Raw genomic sequence first — 17327 nt, forward strand, 5'->3', positions numbered from 1 at the left:
TATTCTACAGTGTTGTCTGAAAGACAGCTCATAGACAGTAGAAAGTGATTTTTCTATTTCAGTTATAGAAATACAACCTTTATATTGGTTTATCCCATTTATAAGGTGCATTTCTGAAGCTACACAAGTATTTGTAGCTCTAATGCCTTAATTAATGTGAAAGTTCATGAAAATATGCCAGAAGGAAGAACAATCTTGGTACAGCCACTTTGAAATGCAGATGGCTCTGTGAGTTTACAAGACCTTTGCATATAGGTACTTTGTACTAATTCCTCTTTTTTTGAACCATGATGTGTAGAGCAATTATTTCACCTCAACAAGGAAACTCTGCAAATGTCAAGGGCTCTTCCAACCTACACTGTGACAATGAATTAACAGAGAAATAAAGGGCTTTGCTACTTCACCGAGGAAAGACATTTTGTGACCTTTTGCTGCTTTATGGCAATAATGAGTTTCCTACAAAACTCTGAGTCTGTCTCTTATTTTTATAAAATAAAAACATTTGAGGAATAGCCTTGACCTTAACCTAGGGAGAACAAACAGAATACTGATCGTAAGAAGAGGATGAGCCCTGAGACGCTGTAACTTCCTCACATCATGTTGACAAGGTGTAGAGCTGTGCTGCACACAAACTTGAACAGTGAAGCTCACCTATCTTAATTCACTTAGTTAAATGCTATGAAGATCTAGATCTAGTATTATTACTTCTAATGTCAGTTTTATCATAACAACATTTGATTCCAAAGGAAAGATTTATACTAGAATATCATATTTCAGTCTCTTACCTTTCAAAATACATATTCTACTTAATTTCAATAAGAGTACACATTTGAAGCATTCACCTTCTCTTTTAGAATATATTATTTCTTTTCAAAAATACCACACCACACAAACGATTTGAGTTAAATCCAGAATCATCAAGGGCAGCAAAAAATCCCAGTGCACATTAGCTAGGTGAACCACTTATCCAGGTTACTACATTCTTAGACAACCACAGAATAAAAAAATTGAAGTGATTCTAAATAAGAGCAAACTTAATATTACAGCCTACAATGTTAAACATCACAAAAAGAGAGACAGAAAAAGGAAATGTTAAACTTTCAGTTCAAATGGGAAAATAAGGGAAACAAAAACCAAAAGCTTACTTCTTCTAGGAAACAAATTTTTACTGATTGTACGGAACCTATGAATTATTGAAGATATGCCCTGTTGTGATGGCCTTATATGTGAAACACCCAAATCCCATCTGCATCACTGTAAGGATGCTGAAGGTAAAGAGAACTGAACAGCAACTCTAGCAACCTATACTCTGTTAAAATTTTTCAGGTTTATTGCTCAGAGATATTTAATTTGGAAAATGTAATCTACCATTTACGTCAAGACTTGCATAAGAACATAAAATGTTCACATAATTATAGAATACAATGAAGCATAAAAAAGCAGTATAAGGGATTTCTGGATTCCTGTCATGATACTTACATTACACACCTAATCAAGTGACCTAACATTTCTAAATTCTAAAAGAGCTTATCTACATCCCAGAGGAAACATGGGGATTCGTATTTATGAGGCTCACCAAACACGCAATCCTCTAGTATTAAATACTATAGGGATGGATTGTTCATGCTGAGATGCAGATGGGCTAAGAGCCAAGGCAATGCAGAACCACAGCCCAAACTTCCTGACAGCAAGAGCTACACCCCAGAAACTCACACAGCTGACAGTTAAAAGAAAAACACCACTTATCTCTGATGTGAATGGCAGCAGAGGTAGCTGGAATAGCAGCCTCCTATTGAGGAGCGGAGCTGAGCTCTGCCCAAAATTGCCAGGTCAGCATAACGCACACTGCATGAAGCGGCTGAGGGATCCAGGGTCCTATGTCGGCAACTCTTGCCTTAGAAACTTCCAGGGGGTCATTGCAATTTATGATTTTCTTGAAATGGGAAGATGACAGAGTCCAGATGGTCAGCATGCACATGCACAATTTTGCAGAAAAATGGTAATTTGGACAAGCAAAGAACATATCTGTGATTTTGTCCATTCTTGACCATTCTCCAATTCCAGCTGCCACTACGTAAACTCAATCAGCTGAGTATACAGGTCAATTTTCTGCAGAATTTTGACTTGAGAGTAGATTTTGGGTCTTAAGCCTGTCACAGACATGGAGTGTATTTATCCCATTCAACACCCACCCAGCACACTCATCCATGCATCTTCTGCTGCTACTGATTAAACCCATTATGACAAATTTTTGCCCACTTGCCTTTTTCTTTTTTTTTCCCCTTTTTGTTATATAATTCTAAACAAGCTAGATCATCAGTAATAGAACTGGAGAAGAAGTAATTTCTGTCCTACAAACTCTCAGGAATCATCTTTTACCTAGGCAAAATTAGTAACAAATGGGACATAGAGGACCCGGGAGTGTCTACCCCTTAATTAAGATTAATCATTTTGGTATATGTATGGATATAATATATAATGCTACAGGCATTATAATGCAATTTTAATGTCTACAAATGACACATCAGTCCCAGAAGAGAAAAGATTTCTCTATTGTAATGTATTATATGTTCATTCTGCATATAACAGATCTAGCCCTTTATAAGCAATCATTTATTTTGGCAATTAATAGTGCAATATATGAGGTAATGCCTTCTTTCAAATGTCAAGCAGAGCAATGTAAAAACTGATGAATTTTGCTCTAGGCAAATAAAGGTTTGGAGGAAAGTCACAAAATGTTTTTACAAGTTTTCTGTCTTGGATGTCTCCCTCTGAATATATATCTTCTAAATAAATTGACTACAATTAGTAATCCACACTGTTATTACGCCTTTGAAGTTTTAGTTTATGGTTAAGTCTGGAATTTTAAATGAAGGTAAAAGTTTTTTCAGCCTAAGCCAAAGCCACCCAAAACATATTTATTTTGAATACATCTTTCAAATTTAAATAAATTCAAGTTCTTTTTGAAGAGAACTGATGCTACACATTTCTTCTAGTCTACAAGATTTTGTGAAAGTCACCAGATTTATTAATAAATTTAGCAAGTCAGATTAAAGCTAATACAGTGTGCACTGACAGATTCTGATTAACAACTCTGAATTAAAGGGTACAATTGCTTTCAGCATGTCATTTAGTTTTGATTCTCAAAATAAGATTGCCTTCTGTGGGATATAAAGTTTCAATGCTGCTTCGAGACAGGCCATCTAGCAATGACTGTGGTCAGAAATAAGTTTGGTTTAGCAGTTAGGGGAATTGAGACTTAAAACTAGTTGGGTTTTTATTTAGCTGAATCACCAAAACTTGATGAAATGCCATAAGGCTGTTTAAAAGACAGGAGATCTTTCACAATGGAGGAGCTGATGTCATCCACACAGCTGCCAAACCATCAACAACTTGGCTATTTTTTTATTTTTAAGAACAAATTCACAAAAATGGGACAAAATAATTTTGTTTCTTTTCTCTTCAAATGTATGTAAATCCATTTTTTTATTTATGCAATTTTTAAGTTACTTTATGCATTTTATTTGCGCTTTCTTAACCTATACATTACAGAGAAAATTATACTCTCAACATAATTTCAGCTTTCTGTTTTTAATTTTCTTATTTTACTACTGAATCCTTAAAGCTACCAGAAAATGTGGATGTTCCAGACCCAGATCTGAAAGACAGTAGATTTTTCACAGCAAATTTACATAATTGTAAACTCTCTAATAAACAACAAATCTACATTGAGATGAAGCAATTGAGACATATATTCATTACTTCTGAAAACAATCAACAGTGTGATGAAGAAACAATCAGAAAGACAAAAGCCATGGCTTTTAGCAGGGAGGGAGAGGAACAATCACCTCTGAGGAGTGTGGGTGCAGCTCCATCTGCAGAGCTCACCAGACTGGTTTAGCACAGCAAGGCTCAGCCAGAAGATGTGGTTTTCCACTCCTTCCCTGTGGGGTTCTTGTTTCAGAAGCAGCCAGAAAGTACTAGGAGGGTTGCCTCTCCCTCTGCCTCCCCTCTTCCAACCACACACCCTCCTTGCCCCCACCTTGGGTTGCCACTGGCATCCATCAGCCCCTCCAATGTGCAGATTCAACCCACATGACAGAGGAAAACCAGGCTAGCAAGTTGGATCAGTTCACACAAGTATCCAAGACTGCCAAAATGAATGCAAAATAAGCACTAAGAGCATGTGGCTGGGAAAGGGGAGGGGAGAAAGTAAAGTTCATCCCTAGCAGAAACCTGTTTGATGACTTTATCATGTATCATGAAACAGAAACCTCAGGGTTTAATTTCAGAGCCAAAGGAATCAGTCTCACCTGTCCCTCAAAACTCCTCTTAGTCCCAGTCTTTGTGCCAAAATGAGCACTTGGCTATCCAGCTTATGGATGTTCCCAGATGGGGGGAAAAAAAGGATTATTAAAATCTGAGCCAGTATCCTGGCCTGGTTCACAGCCTGGCTCTGTGAGTAGTTTTGGTGACCCATGAGAAAGGGGGGCAATGGTGAGGCACTGTGGGAGGCAGGATATCCTCTGTGGTAGCAGCAGCAGCCTACCAGCTTAAACTCCATGAAACTGCTGTCTCTGGCTGAGGTTCCCAGCATGGTCAGAACTGATCTTAGCTATTGAGTCCTGTGGCCAGACCCTCCATCTGCTACCAAGCATACACTGATCCTCTGCTCCCCATCACACAGCTACAGGGTAGGTTGATTCAGCTCACTGGTTGGTAGAAACCTTTCCTCCTCTTTTGACTAGCTACCCAAAACAATCTGAAAGCTGACCTAGCAGAAAAATCATCTAATTACCATGTGATTACTACATCTAACACAAGTGAAGAAGGAAGGATAGAGGAAAGGGAGAGGACAGGTTGGCCATCTTGGCAGTAGCTCACCACTAGACTGGCTTTGCAGCCCCCAAAGACCACAACCCAGCCCCTCTCCTCATCCTAGTTTTGGAGATCCCACCCTATTTTCATTCCACTGTATGCTCTTACGCTAGTACAATAGTTGCAGGTCTGCACCACAAACCAGATCACTTTGTTAAGAGAAAAGCTCGTTTTTAACTCCAACCACTCCACTGGGCTGCCACAAGTCTGAGGGATGCTACTGGCAAGGTCTGTGGCCAGGGAGATGAATGCTTTTTTTAGCACTAAAGATGAAAAAAAAAAGAAGTTTAAAACACTGCCCATGTGTGTCAGACCACAGGGAAGGTTTATATTTTAATGAAGAAAAATTATCTTCTGAGAAAGATGATCTATTTGAAGGAGTCAGTGAAATAAGACCTGAGCTTTTTTTTTTGTAAAATGGAACTGCAGGCAAACTATTTTACAGTGGTTTTCTCTTTACTGTTGACAACAGGAGAAGTGCACTACTTGATACAAGACTACTGCAGGGCTGCAGTGTTTGCCACTGGACATCAGGTCCTGAAAAAAGGTAAGCAGATGCTGATCAGCAGATTCATCAGATCTGCTTGAGTAACCCTAGCTGATGTTCAGAGATCAGAAACCAGTGCTCAGTCTGAGAAGTTGAAAAGTTACACTCTGTTACCCCACAAGTGGTAAATAGACACACAGCCCAAGGTCAGTGCTAAGAGATCACAGCAGCAGAGACGTTGCTAGCTCTGCAATCAAGACATCAGGTCTTACTACTTCAGCTTAACATTCTATTGGATACTTGGCTGTAACAGCTGACTTGCCACTAAACTAATAATGTCTTTTGCACAAATTCTTCCCTGAAGGAGGGCTTATTTTGGAGCAAAAAAATCTGAATAGAACAAAGCTCAGTTTTCCTGTTTCAGTTAAAAAATTCTATTAATTAATAAGGCATCCCATCATTCATGCTATTAAATATATATATATATATATATATATATAAAATCAGTTTTTTCTGATAGAGATGAAGATAAATGCATCCATTAAATAAAAATATATTATGGTGAAAGAATGTATACATTATAGAAAAAAAACACTCAAGAGTTCAGGAACACTGAACCTGCCCTGAGTGCAGGTAAAATAGCAACTTAATGCTCTCCATAAGCCCAACAGCACTCTCTATAACAGCACTGTCTTCTCGCCTGATTAACCACAACAACCTGAAAACTCCTTTTTTGGTTACATTTAACAGAATCTTGATATTTAATTGCCTATTTGCTGTTTTACGGTACTCTGCAGACACAAAGACTTGGCTAATCTTATCTTCCAGTAATTACTTCATTTTCTAATTCAAATTTCTATATAAAAGTAAGTATTAGAATAATAGGAATACTTCATCTGACATCAGATGATTTAGGTGATGTGATTTTTCAAAGCAGACTAGGACCAGAGCAAAATATGCATAAAGAGGGTAAAAGGTTGTACAGGAGTTTGGAAAGAACCCAGCAAAACCTGCAAATATGTATTTTAGCACCATAGGCAAAAGAGTACTCTGATGTCAAAACAGTTAGGACACGGAAACAATAAACAGTCAAGGAAAGAGCAAGACACTAGAGTGACACAGTTAATCATCTTGATGACAAGAAGAGTGCATGGACAGTTTAAGATGCTTTAAAAAATAAAAAAAGGAAACCAACAAAACATGCAGAGAACCGTGATTGCTGAAAATCTGAAAGTGCTTGTATATTCCAAGTTTTGTGTCTCACTAATCTATCCATAATAGAGACACTAGCATAATTTTTCTAGATATTAATTCTAAACTTATTCAGTTTCAATAAATGAAAACCAGACAGTAAGTAAAAATCAGCTGACTTACATACATATTCAATTACTCCTAATAACTTAGGCTGCTAAATAGAAATTTTAATCCTTATATGACGAAGCACAATTTCACTAGGAGGCACAAAGTAATTTGCTGAAAGAATAGGCCTTTGCTGAGACGAGACAGTGAAACTATATGGTGCCTGAGAACGTGTTGGCGAAGAGTTCAGTTTTTGGTTTTAATTACTGCAGTTTTGAAAGGCACAAAAAAACCTGTAAATTTACAGGCATGCATAAAACTTCCCCTGTTCATGATTCTTAAAAAATGCATCTTATGCAGCATAAGAGTTGCACCTACTACAGCTTCTGACCCCAGCCCCGCTTTCTTGCCCACATTTCACACAATGCACACAACTAAGGACATGATAAATGTAGCAAACAGTAAATGATCATCAGAGCACGGCATCATGGAAGAAGTTTGGGGCCACATTTGCTAAGAACTCAGGTTCCTGAAAACCTCCTTTGCTTGTTCCCCTTCTGCTTACTCCAGGAATTCGTCTACTCAAACAACTCAATCACAGCCATTCCCACAAGGAAAAGACGGTCTCTGAAGTAGGCCCGAGAATACGTCACCGGGGCATAACATTGTACAGGAATCCTATGACTCACTAAGCGTTTTTTTGAAGCGAAATTTGAGTAGCTAGACCTTAATTCAATCAGCATGAAGGAAGTATCTGCAGGCAGTGCTGCCCAGTCAGCATTAGATAGGCACAATGTTGCTCCTTCTCAGAAAAGAGTCACAGAACCAGATGTGAATTGCAAAAGGCCATCTTACCCCTTTCCATCCAGTCATTGCAGCGCAACGTGTGTTTGTTTTGCAGGCAACAGATCACTGTCTCCATTGCACTACTTTTTCTCTGCCTGGATTTACTTCTTTATATAATGAAATACAGAAATGCTATAAAAACACTGAAAGGGACCTGTTCCAATGTTCTGTATGAAAAAAATGTCTGCCTGAAAGACTTGTAGTCCTTAGCAAACTAGTAATGTTGAATCATAAAACAGATGGTGCTTAAAAAGAGCTATAGAATTAGCAAAGTTCAGCTCCAATTCATGTGATTGTGGCATTGAGGATCCAGCCCCACGTGATTATGGAACAAAAGCAATCACACAGCTTGGAACTTCTCAGCTCCTCACAAACTCAAGGTTTCCATTTGCAAGGACATACCAAGATGTACTGGGGCGAGCAGTTCATTTGGAACTCTGGAGAGAGGGTTTGGAAAGGGTTCTTGGCAGAGTGCCTCACTGTGCACCTCAGGCACACAGCTGCTCCTCAACATTTCCCTGTTCCAAAGTACTTTATTCATTACTCAGCAGTGTTTCAGAGTTCTCTGAAATAGGAAACCCATGTTGATCACGTTGAAGAACTTACACTATTCAGGGGATGATGTTTCTGCATTTTAAGGCTATTTACTTAAAAGCAAAAGGCATCCTACTGTATTTTGCTCCACCTGGAAGAAAATACTTCACTTATGGAAGACAAGAAGTGTTCAGAAGGTAAACTGTATGTTTAATAAATCTTGAGCATACTCACATGGGGAATCATCCACAAACATGGGGTCTATGTTATGCAGCAGTTCCACTCTGGGAGAAGGTCTTCCTTCACTAAGAGAGATTTCAAAAGGAAATGTTAATTACCTCCTATAGCTCACTAGGATTCTGCATGCTTTATTTTAAGGCTTTCTGTCATCTTAGTAGAGAGTGAGCTCATAACTCTAAATCGATTACTATCAACTTTAATCTGAATACTTCTTCCTGGCTGAGCAGCAACAACCTTTGCCTCCACAAGTTTTCCCTGACTTCAGTGGTGTTTATTTAGATTATTCGTAAGTTTACTGAGGGCCCTACCTAAGCAGGGTTTTACAACAACCAATTTTAAGAGTCAAATTTCACAGCATAAGCTGGCATAGCACTTGCTATGCTTTCTGCTTACCTGAACAAGTGCTGGAAGCATTATGGCTGGGTGCCTCAAAAAACACCACAAGCATTGCTATCCCACAAAAAAACAAACAAACAAACAAACAAACAAACAAAAAACAAAAAAAAAAACCCCTTTGATTTCTAATTGAGGTCACAAGAATAATTTAGATACTTAGAATCTTGTTGTGTTAAAGAAGAAAATAATCCTTTTTTTCTAGCCTTTCAGTACAGACAGATGGTGGGGAATAAGCCTCTGAATTTACCCATGAATTTTCTAAGCTATGTAAATCCCAGACCTAAAAAACTGAGTAAATGAAATTTACTCCTTATAAAGAGCAACCTGAGTAAGAAGACATAATTAGAAAGAAACATATCTACACAAAGACATGACAATAATTTATTATCTGACAGTGGACCTAAATACATCCTTTCAGAAATTTCCAAATAATTTAAATTGCTTTTTCTTTCATTAAGGAGCTTAACTTAAGACACAAAAAATTCAACCAGGGCCCTTAAACTTCTTGACATTAAGAATAAAAACTCAGGTAATATAAAACTCATTGGAGACATTAAAAAATATAGTTATTTTAATATATAGAATATATCATTAAACAGCATTTACCTGTAATTTAAAATCTGCAGTAACAAACAAAATAATATTTTTTGGTTACATCTCTAAAAACATTTCTGGATTATACATTTTGAGTGAGTACAGAACTATCAAGAAGAACTAAAAGATTAAATGTATTCAGGTAATATACTATTGTAATTAATACAGAGGAATTACATTAATTAAGCTACAGTGTCAGTAATTCAATGTATAGAAACTGCTACAAAAATGTTTTTTCCCAAAATGTGGGTGAAAGGCTAACTGTGCCCTCATCCCCAAGTGTATATAGTAGTCACACTCTTAATTTAAGAATGCTTGGCCTTATTTAAACAAATTTTATCTTAGGTTTAATAAACTCTAGTGCTCCATTGACAGCTGTGTTCAAGCATGCCTTTTACCATCTGTTCATAGGTAACAGTAACAAGAACCAGTTAGCAAAAGTTAAACTAGGTTTCAAATTTATAGCCTGTGATTGACTCTGCAATAACTGCAAAAACTGGGAAGGTTTTCTTTCAGTTTTTGAGCTGTATCCACATTTTCCAGAATATTTTAAAAGAAAGAAACCACCAGAGTTATGGTGAGTAATCCAGTATCTTCCACCAGAGTCAAATACAGCACAGTTAAGTAACTTATCCTGTTTACTTCTCATCTTTATAGATTCAATATTCATAGAGTGCTGCTCAGTATTCACACAGTGCTGAGTGACCAGCAGGGCCAGGGAGGGGATTCTGCCCCTCTGCTCTGCTGAGACCCCACCTGCAGGGCTGCAGCAGCTCTGGGGCCCAGCACAGGAAGGACATGGACCTGCTGGAGGGAGTCCAGAGGAGGCCACAAAGACCATCAGAGGGATGGAGCATCTTCTTTTTTGGACAGGCTGAAAGCTGGGTTTGTAAAGCCTGGGGAAGAGAAAGCTCGGGGCAGCCCTCACAACAGCCTTTCAGTACCTAATGGGGGCCTACAAGAAAGACAGGGACAGACTTTTTAGTAGGGCCTGTTGTGACAGGACAAACAGTGATGGTTTTACACTGATGGCCAGTTGATTTACATTGGATATAAGAAAGAATCTTTTATGATGAGGGTGGTGAAACACCGGTACAGGTTGTCCAGAGAAGTAGTAAATGATCCTTCCCTGGAAACATTCAAGGTCAGGTGAACAGGGCTTAAGGGCAATCTGATCTAGTTGAAGATGTCCCTGCCTAAGGAACAAGGGTTGGCCTAAGTGACCTTTGAACCAGCTTATTCTATGATTCCATATGAGTCTATGATTATACTAAGCACGTTCATAGTGTTCAAGCAGACTGAAGGTAACTTGCTTTATAAATTTAACACGGACAGTGGATATTATATACTAAACATGGCTATTTACATTACAGCTGATAGAATACAAAAAGTAAAGATTATACTTGTATTAATGTAAGTTTTTAATGCAGCAGTTGCCATTATTATTGAACCCATTTTTATTCTGGGATAGAATACTGTTCTTAATACCTTTGATGTGATTTATACATAGTCATGAGATTTACTCTCTGAAGCTTATGGCATCACTGCATTAAGCTCCATGGAGCTACTACATGGTACAGCACTGCTTTTCACTTTGAGTGTTACTCCAGTAATTCTTGTTGTACAGAGCATGGATATTCACAACCAGCATATATCACAAAACAATAGCCAAAGAATTTGGCATTGCATGTTGAAAAAAAACACCTGCCTCGCAGCAAAAAACATCAGGAAAACCGAAACAACATTCTGGGGACAACAGATAGGAAATTTACGCCTGTAACAGAGATCTGTTTCCCTAGAAGTGCCTTAACTCTGCCCTCGTTTCTATTTACAAAACTCCACAGAGAACACAGACTCAACTACAGATTCACCTTGGCAGATGTTCTGCAAGGGTATTTTGAATCAGGAATATGGTCTAGCCAGGAGAGCTACAATAACAAAGCAATAATATTCTCTAGAGAAACCTGCCTTTGTATTTTAGTAACTGCCTGGGTAACCACATATTACAATGCTCTAATTTTAGAATATTTATTTTTAGACTTCAATATCCTAATACGTCATCCCTCCCCCTAAACATAAGGAATTTTTTATATTGTCTGGTTATTATTCTACCCTGTCAGATGGTAGAATAATTAAGATATGTCTTTATTATTTAATTAAACAGTTGAAAGCTGGTGTTTTTCAAAACAGTCCTCTATGTAAGAACAGCTAAATGAAAGCATGTGGCCTAACTTCAGTGATAGTATGAGAATCAGCTAGTTCATTCTTCTGATTTGTAAAGTTCTTAAAACATACCGAAAGCCCTATTATTCCTTAGTGAGTACAAACAAAGATCTACATGCAATCTTTCACTTTTGTTGTTGTTAAACAGCCAGAAGGTGTCCTTGGCAAGGAATCCAAGGTTTTTCAGGGTGTGTTTGTCTTGCACAAAAACATTCTCAGTGTCACTAAGCAAAATCTGAGTCTTTATAACCTTGTCCTATTTCTCTGGATTTTATTTTTAATGTTTTCCTAAAATGATCATGTTTTAGATATGTGGGAAATAAACATACTCTCAGCTTTACACTGCTCCTTCTTCTGCATTAATTTATATCACAACAATGAAATTTTTTAAACAGATGCTTGATTTCTAAAATAAATGCACCCATTCAGTACAGAAGAATTCAAGCTGATCTTACTTCATTTACTACACCCAATCAGTTATGATATTTCAACCTTATAAAAATATAAAAATGAAACTTGCCCTACAAAATATATAAGACTTTAAACTCTCTGCTTAATAATAAGCTTTGACAAAATAATAGTTACATGTACTCTATTTTATCCTGAATCTCTCAGTGCCTATCATACTGCTTCATGTGGTCTACAATTCCATTTTTCTGTTAATGCAAAATAAAATATTTTCTCTGAGAATATCACTAGATATTCAGTGCTGAAAATCAAGATGTATCAAAAAAAAAAAAATCAACCGAAGAAAAACTACTTTGCCAAGTGTCTTTATTTCAACAGAGTAGTAAGCAGCTGGAGAACAGATGTTTCTTAAAAATGCAACTGCCTTTTGTGATACTTGCTTGGAAATATGTAGTAGAATTCAGACTCCTTGACTGGTTGCATTTTAGTATCGTTCTTGCTATTCTCAACTGCTATTTTTGTAAAATATATCAGTGATATTATCACCATATTTTCAGAAATTATTTATAATACCTACACGGAGCTATATTGTAGTCTTACCCACAATAATCTAAGGCAAGAGAAAAGAGAAATCTACTATGATTTATTTTTTATTTATGAACCTTTATAAAATGTTGATACCTGAGTCTGGAAAGATCTGATAGCTATCCAAAAATGGGTTGACACAATGATACTATGCTAAGTTATTTGCAAAAAGAAGTGAAAGACATCAAAGAGGAACTTACATTTCATTACAAAGGTACTTGGAGAAAAATAAAAATTACGTAGTACGGGTTTAATTGCATGCTGCAACAAAATTTTGCAAAGAAAACTAGTCCAAGCTAGGTATAGATGGAAAAAGAGCGTTAAAATTTGCATGTGAACACATCATGATGAACACAAGAGCAGGGAAAGGGCCCTTGTAATGAGCCATGTTAATGACAACCCAAACTAGCATGCCAGCACAGCCCCAGCACATCGAGGCCAGTTCCACTGGACAGAGGGACATCTGGAGGCAAAGCAGTGATGGCCCCCAGGGAGTCACAGAGGATGCAGGACACAGATGCAGCATCAAAAGGACACAAACAGGCATAACTAGAACCTATGCACAGTAACCAACCTACAAAGAGCACAGAAGAAGCTTGAAGGACTTCACACCTGGCATCCCTGGACATTTGCACCACAGCAACAGATGCTGGGCCCATGCGTTGACAAATATCATGGCGTGGGAATGCCAGGTGGATGGCTTGAAATCCTCTGCCTCTGTGTGTGGTGGGGCAGACTTCCTAGACACACACACACACCACTTGGTGAGTAAGACTGTCTAGCTGTGAGAGTGTGAGCAAAACCTGCTCTATTTCAGTTCCTATTTCAAATAAAATCACGTTCCTCTTTTATTAAGTCTTTCATTGATACAGTGCTGAAACAGCAAAGGGTCAGCAGATAGATTTGGAAAGAGAAGACAAACTTTAGAGTTAAAATCCCTGTCAAAGAGCTTTTAAGTACCATGCAAATTTTTACTTAAGAGCTCAAACAGTGAGAACCCAAACAGTATACTTGCTCAGTTTCATGCACTGTATGACACAAACTTAAGAGTATAGGTAACCAAAAAGAATGCAAAGGTATTTTTGTCTACAAGATGTGTGCTCCTGAACATCATCTTTTCCTGCTATTTCCTCCTAACCGTTATTTGTCTTCTGGTTCTTCAGGCCAGAACTAAGGCCTGAAGGTATGAAAGGTACACTTGTCTCTCATGTGACCCTCAGCACTTCTTTGCACTACAAGTATTTAATATTAATTGGTGTCATGTTAATCTGATTTCTAATTTGGACTACCAGTAATTTAAAGTCATGATAGAAAGTTCATCTTGGTCTAGAATTTCAGAATTATACTCAGCATTTAAAAATTTATGTTGAATTTCAGTGTATTGAATACATATTCCTATTTCTATAGTATATTACATTTTCATAGTATATTACATTACATAGTCATTTTCAGTAGTATAATATTTATTATAAATTATTGCATTATATTATTATATTTTTAGTATACATGAACATCATATTAAGAACCCATTTTTAAAATACTGATCATTAACAGACAGATTTAATCAAAATAGATTAAATATTTTTAATCTAATCTGAAATAGATTAAATTTTTTTTGACTTCTGAGAAGATCTGTACCATCCCATATATTCTTTTGAATATCTAAATCAAGGTTCCAAATTAATGATCTTTTTCCTTTAGATAACACACATACGAACCAGCAGGCTCAGGATGAAAGTGTCCTCCCCCCCCAAAAAAAAATCACAAGAAGCTTATGCATTTATTTATATTAGACTGTACTGAAAAAATAAATAGATGTAACACAGTGATTAATTCTCCTTTTCCAAATGAGTTAGAATCTTAGCAAGTTATAATTTCACTCACTGTGAGCCATTTGGTCCCAGAAAAACAACATATTTGAACTTTTTGTCAGATATCACCAAAAGGGCACTGTGCCTTCATTGTTTGCTATCCAATACTCAAGTGACCTTTTGAATTATGGTCATGAAATTTAATATACTCATTTATCCTGATTACATGGGAAAATCATGTGAAATTTGACATTTTGGCTGCAAGGTCAACCAAGGAATAGCCTAACAGTTAGAAAACCTGACTTGTTACCTGTCCAGACAGAGGCCCTCTCTTTGACACACCCAACAACGCTGGTAGTCACCTGCTCCCTGGCAGTGCCAGTAAAGATTGCATTCGTTCCCTTCACAAAGACAGAAATGCAAATGTCAGCAGTGCGCTGGCACAGTTGTACCTATCCTTCCCAACAACTCTCCTGTTCAAGTTACCTGATCTGAGAAGATGAATCCATTGCAAAAATACATGTTTGAAACTGAACCTGAAGTAGGCAGGAATTCTAATGGTAGCTGGAAGAAAAATCTACGGTTTAGGTGTATCCTGGATCTTGCTGATGCTAAGTTTCCCCACAGGAACACTGACAAGTAAAACATTTTACTTTTTCTGGCTGGATGGGAGTCTCCATTCCTTCCTGGCAGTTAATGATCCTTGGCCTCAATTATACATACAGTTATCTTCTTCCACTTGGAAGAGAGCCACACAGTACACCTGGGCACAAGGCCATGAGCTTCCTGTAAACTCCAGCTACTGCAGAACACCACCCCTTAGCTCTTCTGAAACACAGGCAGCACTAAGAATGAAATCAAGCTTACCAGCTTCAAACAGGTAATACTATAGGTACAGACAAACCAATTCCGAACTCCAGATACAGGGTTTAGTTCTGGGGAGGTGTATGGGGTTGGGTTTGGTTTTGCTTTTTATTTTTCACTCCAAGACCCATATAGATTGATGATCCATGGATGGGTACATGGGTTCAAATCTGCCTACTCTAACTCAATTTCTCATCTCAGTCCCTAATCCAGACAGCACTCCTGCTCGTGCTTGTTTAGGAATTGCTTTTAACTCTTGCAATTCACAGCCTGTGATACTAAGAAACACAAAAAAAGAAGGGGACAAAAGGTGATAACACACATAATATGGTATACTCTGCCTGGTATAAAAGCAGAACAAAGGCTACCAAAAGAAACACAACATTAATCCTCAAGTGAATAACGTGTAGGAAATAAAATTGTGAGTCCTTTTATTCTGCTTTAGCAGTATTGAATTTTCCACCCTAAATTATTCTTATGTGAATTAAAACAATATTCAAAGACCTACTAAAATAAATGTAACTTATACGAAGACAGACAACAGGATTTAGCCCTATCAATGAATACCTTACATGCAGCACAGAAAACAAAGAAACAAGGGAATTTAAACCAACACAATTTTTGCAAAACTAAAGGCTGGTCACAAAACCTTCAAATTCTGCAGAAACTTACGTTCTTAAGGACTTGTAATCCTTTTTAGTGGAATAAAAGAACATTGAAATAACCCAGCTGGAGCTATGTTGCCTCTTTTTCCAGTAATCTAAGCATGTCTGCACTGTGCTTTTGAGTATTTGAGCTTGCTTGAATCAGTCACAACATCTCGACCTTCAGGAACCAGGTCAGGTGTACTTTTGTACTCAATCTCAAAGGCTTTTCAAGACACTGGACAACATGACACAGTTCCACGCAAATGGTTACACTGTGAGCTAGCCTGACAAGTCCTGTACTGAGCTAACAAACCATCAAAGTGGGATCCATGCTCACTGAGTTTAATGTCTGCACAGATTTCCCGTATGTCCAATTCCAGATGCATACTGCAGAGACACCTAACTGAGCTCTGTAGAGAGCAGGGTTTGGTCCATAAAATTTACTAACTTGTACTCCATGCTGTGCAAAATCAGTTAACATACTTCAGGATCACAGAATGTTCTTGAAGAAGTATACCATGCTTGTGAGCTGTTGTGCTCATACTGAAAAATTCAAAATATCAAGTTAAAGCTGTATGAAGGCTTTGCATCTGTAAACAGGATTAATTTGCAACCTGGATAATTCCCTCATAGACAGCACAATTAACTGCATTTATACCTTCCCTTTTTTATGGGAAAGGAACAGGCAGTATTTCCCTCCCCATTCCAGTCCTGTTTCCTGGGCTGATTAAATTCTGCTCATACCAGAATGATGACTTGGTGACTCAACACGAAAGTTACCTGATAGTGTTCCAAACATCAAAGCCATCCAAAGGCTTGGTGCCATTGGTGTGTCCTCCAGCAAGGTGCACCAGTGTTGGCAGCCAGTCAGAGATATGGATGAGTTCATGACTTTCTACACCTTTTTGTTTCAGCAAAGGACTTGCAACAAAGCCTACACCTCTCACTCCTCCTTCCCAGAGGGTCCATTTTCTCCCTCTCAGTGGCCAGTTATTCCCCCCTGCTAAAGTTTGTCCGCCATTATCTGAAAAACAAATAAACAAAAAGAATTCTTGGTGAGAAAGAAACAGAACAATCTTCCCCATACCATCTATTCATCCATTTGAAGAAACATTTTCACAATACAGGTGCGTCATGTGAGTATTTGCATACTGCTGTTAGGTGTCCATATAATGTCAAACAATCAGGGCCAAGTAACAAACATATGTTACGTTTTCACACCTACAAATTACATCAACAAAAAGCTATCACTAGGCAGAGATTATCCCATACCAGAAGGCAGTAATTTAGAAAGACTGTGCTAAGAACAACTTCTGACCATGATTCAAAACACCATTAGGTATCCAAAGCTTTCAGAACCAAAGACATCAAAAATTTAGTTTCAAGTAATTTAAAGACCACAAGAAGAGTTGCTATCAATGCCATCATTAGTACTCAGAATACACTGGTTTCCAAAACAGCATAACATGCTTGAAATGGAAACCTGTTATTCCAGTCTCAGGACAATACTCGCCC

General features: G+C 37.7%; 1 protein-coding gene across 1 annotated transcript in view; it reads right to left on the reverse strand.

Moving 5' to 3' along the window:
- Positions 1 to 17327, reverse strand: part of ARSB (arylsulfatase B) — a 62215-nt gene that overhangs the window by 15131 nt on the left and 29757 nt on the right. The window contains exons 5-6 of the mRNA XM_041470920.1: positions 16593 to 16836; positions 8279 to 8349 (exon numbers count right to left, since the gene is read on the reverse strand). Coding sequence (XP_041326854.1) covers positions 8279 to 8349; positions 16593 to 16836 — 315 coding nt within the window. The remainder of the gene's footprint in view (positions 1 to 8278; positions 8350 to 16592; positions 16837 to 17327) is intronic.

Source organism: Pyrgilauda ruficollis, unplaced genomic scaffold (assembly GCF_017590135.1).
Source record: "Pyrgilauda ruficollis isolate IOZ18807 unplaced genomic scaffold, ASM1759013v1 scaffold25, whole genome shotgun sequence".
NCBI lineage: Eukaryota > Metazoa > Chordata > Aves > Passeriformes > Passeridae > Pyrgilauda > Pyrgilauda ruficollis.